The 12,293-nt window shown below is 44.1% G+C and overlaps 1 protein-coding gene across 1 annotated transcript in view; it reads left to right on the plus strand.

Moving 5' to 3' along the window:
* The first annotated feature begins 9,810 nt into the window (after positions 1-9,810).
* TMC3 (transmembrane channel like 3) overlaps positions 9,811-12,293 on the plus strand; it is a 43,737-nt gene continuing 41,254 nt past the window's right edge. Inside the window, exons 1-2 of the mRNA XM_059059150.1 lie at positions 9,811-9,899; positions 11,141-11,287. Coding sequence (XP_058915133.1) covers positions 9,811-9,899; positions 11,141-11,287 — 236 coding nt within the window. The remainder of the gene's footprint in view (positions 9,900-11,140; positions 11,288-12,293) is intronic.

The following is a 12,293-nucleotide window of genomic DNA, read 5'->3' on the forward strand; positions in this document are numbered from 1 at the left end:
AATAAATTAAAAAAAAAAAAAAAGAATCCACCTGCCAATGCAGGGGACACGGGTTCGAACCCTGGTCCAGGAAGATCCCACATGCCACGGAGCAACTAAGCCTATGTGCCACAACTACTGAGCCTGGGCTCTAGAGCCTGTGAACCACAACTACCGAGCCCACGCACCACAACTACTGAAGTCTATGCACCTAGACCCCGTGCTCTGCAACAAGATAAGCCACCGCGATGAGAAGCCCGTGCACCACAATGAAGAGTAGCCCCCGCTCGCCGCAACTGGAGAAAGCCCGCGCGCAGTAACAAAGACCCAACGCAGCCAAGATTTTTTAAAAATGTTTCTAAAGTTTAAAGAGCACACAGTGTGTATCTGTCATGTAGTTGGTAAGCAGATTTGCAACATACTTTCTTTGCAAGTTCTCTACATGAATCAGGTCAGGTCTTGAGAAATAATTTCAAATCCATTCTAATCAAGCTTTTAGGCTGAAGTTGAAATAATGTTAGTAATGGTGATGATAGTGGTCATAACAATAGTTCCTATATAATTGCTAAACTCAAACCTTTCTAGCTGTGCTTTCACGATGAGGTTTAAATAATACTAACATTAGAGACACAACAGTAAAACGTAGTTGCGCACACTAGTACTAATTCATACAACAACTTTGCAAGGTGATTGCCACTCTGCAGGTGAGAAAAGAAAGCCTCCAGGATAGTCAGTGACTGTTAATATTGAGAACTCTCTCCTAAGCGTCTCACCTTTGACAAAAGATTTGAAGGAGAAAAGGTAGCAGGAATTCCACACAGTAGAAGCGGAGAATTTTAGGTTTTTTTTTTTTTTTTTTTTAATTAGGGGGAAATCTGCAGTAGCACTAGGAACTGGGAAAGAGACGCTTCCACATATTAAGTGCTTCAAGAAGTTTCTAGAAGATAAGGTAAAATGGAAGAAGATTAAGGAAAGCTCTGTTGACCACTTTAGAACTCCTGTCCATAGGAAAGTTTGTTACCGAGTCCAAGCTCTCTCTGCTCGCCACACAACAGGCCAAATTCAGAGAGAGCTGTTGAGGCAAAGGAATACGACTTTATTGGGGTTTGGATGCCAGTTTCTTTTATAGCACAGAGAGGGGGAGGAGATGAGGAAGTAAAATTAAGAGGCCATAAGTTTTGCAAATATCCCCTGGAATGGCCAGCCTCGGGGAGGGGATGTGTTAATTTCTTCTTTCTTGCAGTCATACAGAGGTAGAACAGGGTTGCTTTGTTACCCTGAACAAAGGTGCTGTGGTTTAAAATTCAGGCAGAGGGGCAGGGTTCCCCAAGACAGGCCATTATGCATAGACAGTATCCTTTTAGTGAACAAACGCAATGGAAGCAAAGGTTAAAGTAACAGAAACAGATCCAACATGCAGTCTGACTTGGCTCTTCCCTGTTACAAGTTGAGGTGCATTCACAGGAAGTTGCTAGAGCCCCATAAATACCACTATTATGAAAGAGCAGGGGCTAGATATGAAGACGGATAGTGCAAGAGATGGGAGCATTTTTTATTCTGCCCCTTTCCCTGCTGTAGCTTAAAAACATTCAGAATGATAATATGCAGTAAATACATACAATGGAGTATGAGTCAGCCTTAAAAAGGAAGGAAATTCTGACACAGGCTACAACATGCATAAACCTTGGGGTCCTTTTGCTAAGTGAAATGAGCCAGTCACAAAAAGACAAATACTGTATGATTCCAATTCTTTGAGGTCCCTGGGGTGGTCACATTCACTGAGACAGAACGATGGTTGCCAGAGGCTGAGGACCTGGGATCCTCTGCTGCAGTGCTTGCACCTGGGCAAACCTCTCCTCCAGCGACAAAGTACAAAGAAACTATATGGGACTAAAAATAAATGCGTGCATGGGCAGTTGGGGCAAATTCTGGACGAAAAGACACAAAACACCAAAAAAACTCAACTGCCACTTCTGAAGAGCTGGGAGCAAAGCAGGGGGTCGGGAGCAATAGCAGGGTATTTTGCATGCCCCCTGCACACGACACCTCCTAAGCTACCCCTCCGGCCCAACCCCTGGACACACCCCTACCCTCACCCCATATAAGGAACAAGTGCCCCCCTCGGGGAGCTAGCAAGCAAGGGAACCAGTTGCCAGTTGTTTTTCTTGTCCCCCCCCCCCCCCCGGCTGCAGGTGGGGCCCCCAAAAAGCCTTGTCTGAATTTCTGGTCTGGCCTCTAGTCAATTTCTATTGATTGGGGAAGGTCAAGAACCCCAGTCAGTACCAAGGGGAAGAGCGGGATGGGGAGTTATTGTTTAATGGGTATGGAGCTTCCGTTTTGCACCATGAAGAGAGATGCATGGTGGTGATGGTTGCACAACAGTGTGAATGTAAATACCACTGAATTGCACACTTAAAATGGCTTTACAATGACAAACATTATGCATATTCAGAATTAGATTGTAGGGACGGAGGTGATCAAAACAAGAGTGGCCATTCCAAACAGGAAGTCTCCAGCATGGGTATTTTCCACAGATTCTGACTCTCTCCAATGTGGTGAGATCTTCCTGCTGTGGAAAAGTTCCTAACAGAGCAGGAAGGGAGGCAGGCTGAGCCACATAAGGATCTGAGGAAGAGGCCACGATGCACAAAAGAACACAAGGAGAGAACTGCCTTCTGGTGCAAGAAGGGAGGAGTTAACCGAACGAACGCCCAATTCTTCTTTTCAGGATGCTCCCCACCTCATGTCCCCCTCCACTGCCTCCACCACCCAGCAGTCTCCCCCAGTGACCAGCTGAGAGAAGGACTCCAACAGCATCCCTGAACCAGCGAGGAAAGCCAAAGAACATTATGGGGGAGCAAATACCAAACGTTCAGAACACTGCTTATTCAAGGAGCATGAATAGAAAAAGAATTAACTAAAAGTTCTGCAACATAAAAAAGGAAATGAATGTGAAGCATGCAAGAGTACAGATAAAGCATATTTCAGAAAAAAGATTTCCTGCAGAAAACAAAACGTAAATCTTAGACCATATTTACTTCTCCAAATGAAATAAAATCAAATGATTCTTTCTGAAACGAGAGGCAAATTGAGATAACAAGACAAGACAGTGAGTTATAAAGGAAACCGGAAGAGTTAAGAAAATGTGAGTGGAAATTGACATGGCAAAATGAAAACAGGATTAGCAGAATCCCAAGAAATAGGATAAGGGTAATCCGAGCCCCTCAATAGCCTTGAATGAAAGGTTAAGGTCAAGGATTATAAAAATAAGGGAAAACTTTAAACATGGTAAAAGCAAGGATATCAGTCATATAATACATATTTCAATGAGCTTTTTAAAGATACATCATAGATCAGACTATTAACCCAAAGTAGGTCATCAAGAATCTAGTCACAAGGGCTTCCCTGGTGGCGCAGTGGTTAAGAATTCACCTGCTAATTCAGGGTACACGGGTTCGAGCCCTGGTCTGGGAAGATCCCACATGCCGCGGAGCAACTAAGCCCATGCTCCACAACTACTGAGCCTGCGCTCTAGAGCCGGCGAGCCACAACTACTGAAGCCCGCGTGCCCAGAGTCCGTGCTCTGCAACAAGAGAAGCCACCGCAATGAGAAGCCCACGCACCGCAACAAAGAGTAGCCCCCGCTCACTGCAACTAGAGAAACGCCCTAGCGTGCAGCAACGAAGACCCAACGCAGCCATAAATAAATAAATAAAAAGAATCTAATCACAATTCCCACTTGGCTCTTTGCCCTTTCTGAGAAAGGAGTGGGGGAGGCAGGGTTTGGGGAGAAAGTCGAATAATTCTGACAGAGCAATACAACCATCTCCTAATTTAAGAGAAAAACCCCAGAGGCAAGAGCAGCCATGAGCGCTTTTTCTGTCAGGGTTCAACCAGAGAAGCAGAGTCAATACCTGGGATTTGTAACAGGGGTCAGAAGGTCTTCAGTCATGGCAGCTGGTGAGGTCGATGCAGAGGTGCTGCTTTTGCCTCTGCCGTTGGGCTGAAGTTGCTCTAGGTCGCCTGGCCTGGGAGTGAGGCAGGAGAGCTGAGTGTGAAATGGAGGAGAGTGAGGACGAGAGAGATTCCTCCCTTCCCCACCCCCGCCGAATGACCGGAACCCACCTGGGCAGACTAGAACCCACGTGTGTCCCCCATCATCTCCGACCTCAAAGATGCAGATGACATACAGGGGTGGTTGGTGCCTATCACACAGAGGTGCACGTACACCTGGTGCAGCGCTCAGAGGGGCTGAAAAAAGAGATCTGATAGGCGCAGAAGAAGTTGAGTGTTGGCTACAACCCCACGCCAGCAGGGCAGGCTAGCAACTCAGAGACAACGTGTGTGAGCCGCGCAGCACCTGCCGCTCGTCGCCAACCTCGAGAGCACAGAAAATGGCAGCTCCTTCTCTTCCATCTTCCAGATCGTTCACATATCTCTTGTAGCCAATCACAGCCCAGAACCACACAGAAAAGGGGCCACTGGGAAACACCTTTCCAGCTTAGCCATGTTACCACTGTACAGAGCCTCCCTCAAGAGACAGGAAGACCCTATGTTTAGAATCTCTTTTGTCACTACAGATCCATAACCCTCCTCTATGTCTGCCCAGGAGATTCAAGACAATGTTTCACTACCAAATACCAAAGGGTGCTGCTGATGGGGCTTCTCGCTGATGCTACAAGTTTCAACCTCCACAGAGAAGCGCTCATCCTACCCCTTTGTGGTCCAGCGGGACTCCCCACCCCCATCCCAGACCCAGGAGAAGGTAGCAACAGGAAGGCAGCCAGTCAGCCACAGCCACACTGGAAGCTGCTGGAATGAAAGTGACTTTGGAAACAAACAGTGATGCCAGAGGTTGGCAAAAGAAAGAGAAACACGGTAAGAAATTTTACTTTTGCCTGCTTTTTCTCCAGTCCTAGCTGCCCCTGCTCTGGGCTATTAAATCTCTAAACAAGTAGTATAAAAATCCCAGAAGATTTATAAGGAAGATCCTCATGGCATTCATGGGTACAATACTTAAGATGAGAAATGAATTTGTACATGAACTATTTTTGAGCATAAATGGGTCAGAATGGACCTCTCCTCATTTGAAAATCAACAAATATGAACGGACCTACGAAAATATGCTTTAACCTAAAAGGAGATATGGTTCTAAAGGAAAATAAAGAGAGAAGGGCACTTAATTGTTTAAAAGTCTTGCTTGAAGAAATAAGTAAATTTTAAGGGAAAAATTGCTTTGCACTTTAAGAAAATGGATTTTGAAAGGTCACAATAAAGCAAGAAGTGAAAATGATATGTCAAAAAAAAGATGAAAAGAGATGTCAGTAAAAATTGAAGGAAAAACAAATATAATTTTTTTAAAAGAGAGGATTTTAAAATATCACGCTTAGACTAAAACAAGAACGTGGTAAACTTCATGGTTAGGTGGTAGGTCAACATATTATAAAGATGTCCCGTGTGGAATCTGCTTTGTTCTGTTCACTCAACCGATCCGTAGATGTTCTGGGCTTCCATCAGCTTTTGGAGACATAATGTTTCTGTGAAGGATGTGAAGGAAATGCTGAGATGAGGCCACCACTCCCAAGAGACAACACTACTGTACTGTCTAAAAGTCCCCCCAAACTACGGAAAATACAATCTAAAAATCGTTAAAGAAAAACCGCAGCCAGCTACTAAATGGTTGCTTGACAAGGAATTCAACTGCTTTCCTTTACCCCAGTTTTTGAGAATGCTCGATTTTTCCGTTTCCTAGGACAGTTTATGTGTTTAGATATAATCACCCAGGAAAAAAATTTTCTTTTTTTTTTCTTTTTTTGTGGTACGCGGGCCTCTCACTATTGTGGCCTCTCCTGTTGCGGAGCACAGGCTCCGGACGCGCAGGCTCAGCGGCCATGGCTCACGGGCCCAGCCGCTCCGCGGCATGTGGGATCTTCCCGGACTGGGGCACGAAGCCGTGTCCCCTGCATCGGCAGGCGGACTCTCAACCACTGCGCCACCAGGGAAGCCAGAATTTCTCTTTTGGAGGAAGCATAACTGCAGAGCAGGACAGGAAAGCTCTATAATTCGTATCTCAGTTGCCACACATCTGATGATGATCATTTCTTCCACAGGATTCTGTTGGGGTGGTGACAATCTGTCTTCACTCATTGCAGCGAGCAAGTGTAGCAAAGGACCCCTTCAGCCCTGTGGTCAACCTCTCACAACTCTCAAAATGAGTAACAGAGTATCCCTATTTTCCTCATGGAAATCTCAGAGTGTCTGCTCAGTTTCAAACTTATTTGCAGCTGCTGATTTCAGGAGGAACTCAACAATAATAATTTGCTCTCATGTCTCAACAAATTCCGTTGTCATTTAGAAAATTGGAAACAATTCTTGAATGTCTTCCCTCAATAACATTCTCTGGATCCAAAGTGTATTTCTAAACTTCAAACAAAAGCTTTTAGAGTCACTCAAACAATATAACAGGCGAGTAAATATATCCCAGAAATGGAAAAGTCTCTCTTGTAAAATCCAGAGCTAAACACTTGATAACTTAGAAAAGGGAGCTTGGCGTTGCTGATGGGACTTAGTACCCTCTAGGGGATATTCATTTCTCAGAATTCTATTCACTTAGCAGCGGGGGGAAATGTCTTTAATTGACGACAAAGGGAATGAATGTTATTGTTCCTGTAAGCTAAGCCATCTGATGATTTCTGTTAAAACCTCCTGGGATTTCTAACAAAATTTTATTCTTTTTTTTTTTTTTTTTTCCAACTGAAAGGGATTTGTGTGTTACACAAATAGAGCTTTCCTTGCTACTTCTCTCCTTTTCAACCTTTATTATCTTCCTCCTTCTCCCACTACCCAGAACCTGTAAGCAGTTCATCTAGGAAATAATAGTTTAGCCCATTTTGACACTGGATCCTTTCTGATTTTTTTAAGTGTTTAAATTGTTCGCATTTAAGGGATTTTTAGTCATTTATCTATATACACATGCTGGCTTAAGTTAAAACCACCCAGCACATCTAAAACCTCTAATCAAATTGTCAGAGGAAGTCAGATGCACAGCTCAGTAATTTATCCCTTGCATTCAGAAACCGACATCCCCTGCCTGCACTTCCTCTTTCTGCCTGGCCCTTGGGAGCCCAGAGGAGCAGGGGGCCCAGAGGGGAATTGGGGAAATGAATCTGAGTCCCTCTTGCTGGGAACAAGGAGTAGCGATGACCCCCTCACCTTGCACTCATCACCACAATGAATGCCAGGTGGACTTCAAAAAGAATTTTTAAAAATCAGACCAAGGAAGCCGTAAAAAAAAAACAAAAACAAAAACACCACACAGACAAATTTGAGCACATTAAAACTCATTTTACCAATGTTAATAAAAACACATCATAACATAATTTGTTTTAATAAATCCCTGTAGTATACTTCAAAAATTGCTATTATCTTTTCCTACCCCTTGAAAAACACAAGCATATATATGTATACATGTGTATATACACATATACACGTGTATAATATATTTAAGCAAAGAAGAGACAAAAATGCTCAAAATAGCTGATTGCATAAAATTAACATAAAATATTTCAATTTTTGAATAAATATTTCAAAATAAGGCAAAGCGGTCTTTAGAAAAAGTAGGATGAAAAAAATCATTGAAATGCTCAGATACAGTTTATGTAAGAGCTCTAAAAGAATGCTACAAAAAAAAAAAAAACTAACCTCAGGAGGCTAGAAATAATTCTGTTACTAGGCCATTTTGTTCATTTGATAAACACAAATCTCATCTAGTAAGACAGACTATCAGGTCAAATAGCCTCAGGCAAATTGGCAGACAGGTGACCTTCCATCAGAGGCCCCAGTCCATCTCTGAGCAAAGGCCAGCTCTGGCACCCCGGCCTTTGCTTTTTCCTCATGCCCAGAGCCCTAAGTCTGAATAGTCTGGTAGTCCCTGAACCTCAATGCCCCAGGCTAGGGCTCTGGCTTCCTTTGTCAGTCTAGTGCATGGCAGACAGTAAGAGGGGTCTAATGATTTGCTAATGAATTAATAGAGGAATGAATGAGTGCATGAATGAAGTCCCCCTCCTAAGCCCCACACCTGGAGTTGCTAATAGATTTCCTTTCTGTCCTGTTGTCTGGTGCCTGCCCCATTCACTGACTCACCCCTTTGTGGCATCTCTAGTGTACTGACTAGGAGGCATCTTCAATGGCAAAGGCTGCTTCTATTTCAGTCCTGCACCAGGCCATTCAGTTAATGTACAACCAACCTTGCTGCAAGCAAATTGTTTCTTGTGTTAATTAAAAAATGGAGGTTTAGGGCTTCCCTGGTGGCGCAGTGGTTGAGAATCCGCCTGCCGATGCAGGGGACACGGGTTCGTGCCCCGGTCCGGGAAGATCCCACATGCCGCGGAGCGGCTGGGCCCGTGAGCCATGGCCGCTGAGCCTGTGCGTCCGGAGCCTGTGCTCCGCAACGGGAGAGGCCACAACAGTGAGAGGCCCGCATATCACAAAAAAAAAAAAAAAAAAAAATGGAGGTTTATATGGTGAAGCTATGGGAAAGTCCTGGACTTGGGGATGAATTCAAAGGTTAAAGTAAAAGAAACACATCTAATATGGAGTCAGATTTATTCTTCCTTATTACATGAACACGGACAGGATTCTTACCCTCTCTAAGCTTTTTTCTTGATAGTTACTTTTAAATGGTGTAGGGGGAAAAGTGTATAGATAGAAATAAAGCAAATGTGGCAAAATGTTAGCAATTGGTGGATCTATGTTAGGAGTATACAATATTTGTGGTATTGTTCTATCACTTATGTAGGTTTGACTTTTTTCAAAATAGAAAAAAAGAAGCTGAGAATAGATAAATAAAAACAAATAAAGTGTTATGCTGGTGCCTCTCCTGGGGCTCTGCTGTGTGGATGTTACCGAACTCAAGTACCGAAATGTCAGAGTCTGGAGCAGAGAAAGGTTTATTGCAGGGCCATGCAAGGAGACAGATGGCTTGTGCCCCCCAAAACCCAGAACTCCCCAAAGGGTTTCAGCAAAGCATTTTTAAAGGCAAGGTGAAGAAGGGGCGTGGTTGGTTATTGCAAACTTTTTGGTGTAGGAATCCTTTGTTCCTGCAGCTGTCCACCTAGGTCAGGTCAGGATGTTCCTGTAAACCTCCAACAAGACAACTGTTATTCTCTGTTCTGCAACTTTTTATCTCTATACAAATGGAAAAGTGTTATACCCTTAAAGGTCAGAGCCTTGAGAATGGGCCCTCCTGTATATTTCAGGCTATAGGCAACATTCTTAACTCAAAGCAATAGAATACAAAGGTTAAAGTAAAAGAAACAGATCTAATACGGAGTTAGATTTATTCTTCCCTGTTACATGAACAGGCACAAGATTCTTACCCTTTCTAAGCTTCTTTCTTGATTGTTAAAAACAAAAAACAAAAACCTATGCCTTGCATTATCCCTAAGTATTTTGTGAACGCCAGTCATGGTAATAGATACAAAGTGCTTTGCAAACCACAGAGCCCTTTCTGGGCACAAGGGTCACCGATGTGGTTATTTGGGCTGCACCAAGTGCTCTTAGATCACCTGGCCAAGCCTCTTGCCTTTGTCCGTCTTGACTCCAACCAATCTCTGCTGCCACAGCCACCTTAACATACATATGCATGATTGGCTTCCTGGCTTCTCCCCAGCTCTGAGCATCGGCTACAGACATGCAGTCCAGCTCCTGAGAACTGGAGGGCAGAGCACCTCGCAGATCCAGTTCAGAAACCTCGGTTGGAGCGGACTCCTGCCTGCCGGCTTCCCAGCACCCTGCCCACCAGCACTAATCACTGGTAGCCAGTCTGCTCCCATGAAACCATCAAAGGCATCCCAGCGTTACAGGAGCATCAGGAGAAATGCCAGCCAGCACTACTTCTACCAGGAGTCCCTGCTGCTCAGGTGAGCCAGTCCCGTCCATCCACTGGGGCAGGTTTGTGAGGAGGGAAAGCCTGGGTCACCCTTGCTTGCATCTGACCAGAGGACCAAGCCCCCATCCTGCTCGGTTCTCCTTCAGAATGAACTCCGAAACTCCTTTTTCCAGGTCACTATACAGCAGGGGTGGCAACCTCAGCGATGTACACAGACATGGATGGCTCCACCTGCTTCTAATCAGAATCCAAAAGCCTGTACCCCAACCTGGCTTTATTGCTGGCCAAACCCACAGACGTGCTTGATCTGTTTTCTCTCTGTTTACTCAATCAGCAATGTCAAGAGAGAGAGCAGACAATACATCTGTCCTAATAAATGAGGTTTCCGTTGGAAAAGGCTACAGGCTGGTTAGAAGTGGGGGAGTATTATTCAAATTTGTTAAATATTTATAAAGGTACATTAAAATCGCCATTAATTTGGAGAAACTGGAGAAAATTCTCCTTTGAGTGGGTGAAAACAAGCTGAATTAGAGAAAAACAAAGGAATTATTTTCCCTTACTTTTAAGTGCATCATTGATGAAATAGCCACAGCAAAATATCCTTAACTCCTCCTGAAAAGTTGCATTAGGGTTAGTGTATCCATTTTCGCTGGGAATAAGTGTTGCTGTGTGTTGAAAAGTTTTTCTCCTAGAGAGTAACTATTTCCCTGAAACTTCTGTGCATGTAAATTTGCTTAGCTAATTTCTTGTTCATAGAAACTGCTGCCTGTTTGCCTCTGTTATCTCTGATTTCAAATGAATCAAAGCAGGAGTACAGGGAGTGGGGGCTCTGGATGAGAAAGTTTGATTTTTATTTATTTTACATCCAGAGTTAGGGGACAGGAGGCCTCCTTTCTTTGGAATTAGCTGATTATTTCAATGAGCCTGAAAAAGAAATCGTTTTGCCACCAAAGATGCTGCTATTCAGCAATCCTACAGGAGCGCTCTCTGTTCCTTTTATGATATCTTCTGAGAGTATCTTTTATTCTTTGAAGCCTTTCTCGTTCACTGACCCATCAAACTAACAGAACCCAGTGAATGTGTTCCAGTGGCTGCTAACAACTGCCGAATTCTCTCTCTGCCTCCCTGGATCGATCCCTCCCCTCTCCTACACACACTAACTTCATACAGATGGCCCCAAGGCAGCAAGATGCTAAACTTACCCAGGGCAAGATCTGGGATGGAAGCAATTCTACTAATCAGATTTCCACCTTAATGCCCTGATCATTTCAGCAACTTGGATGACAGCTTTACTGCTGATGAAACGGGGGACAGCCATGATCCAGAACAAATCTTCCAGAATATACAGTTCCAGAAAGATCTCATGGCAAACATTCGCTGCCGACCCTGGACCATGGGACAGAAGCTGAGTGCACTGAGGTAAGGGTTATGGGTTATTGCAAGTATGCTGCCCACTAAACCACCCACTCTGCCCTGCCCTGGGAAACGAGCATAAAAATCCACATTGGAGTGGTGGGTCAAATGCTCTTGATCTGACTTAGAGAAGTCACAGACACGTCTGAGGGATTCACCTGGTCCAGACAGGGCCTCTGTGTGTGTCTGTGTATGTGTGTCTGAGTTGGGTGTGTGTCTTGGTAGAGAGTTTTTGAGTTTCTACCTCCTTTTCAAATACTAGATTTTAGCACTATGCCTAGAGATGAACAAAATAACTAAACTCACTAAGTATGCAATCTAGAATGAAAATAAATATTAGTGTTACCTGCTTGGCTATTACCTCCCTCTTGGCGGGGGGGATCTCTGTGAGAAACTAGATTACTGGGACACTTAGAGTCATATTGGAGAGTCTGTTTAGATAATAATGAAGAGCTGAATGTTGGAAGACATTGCCTTGCCATGTGATATTAGGTTCTTTTCATCATTTCTCTAAAGACCAGTTCCTTTCTCTGTAAAGTTGAAGTGAAGGTGAAGGAGAGCACCTACCTCCTGCAGCACTGTTAAGCTATCAGGGTGCTGCTAAAGGCAAAAATTCCTGCTTGCCCTCGGACTTAATCAGAAACTACGGCAGAGGGCTCCAGCATTTTTAGCGTGCGTTCAGGTTGATTCTTTTGCAAACTAGGGTTTGAAATCCCTTGATAGCAGTTCAAGGATTAAATGAGGTAAACTATATGATATTAAGCCTTGTATCTGGGCTATAGTAGTCACTCCCTATGAGTGGGTAGTGATTGATGATGGGGATCCCTGGGATCACAGCAAGGGGGGTGAGTAGAATGGTTCTTAATGACCAGTGCCACTGAGCTACTCTGACCCATGAAGTGGACCTTCCTAGAGAAACAGACATTACCCATAATCATAGGGCACCTACTGTGTGGACAGGATTAGAACCACGGTCGTATCTTACGTTTTAGTGCCCCTTTCCAGATACCAA

This window comes from Kogia breviceps, chromosome 3, assembly GCF_026419965.1.
Source record: "Kogia breviceps isolate mKogBre1 chromosome 3, mKogBre1 haplotype 1, whole genome shotgun sequence".
Classification (NCBI taxonomy): domain Eukaryota; kingdom Metazoa; phylum Chordata; class Mammalia; order Artiodactyla; family Physeteridae; genus Kogia; species Kogia breviceps.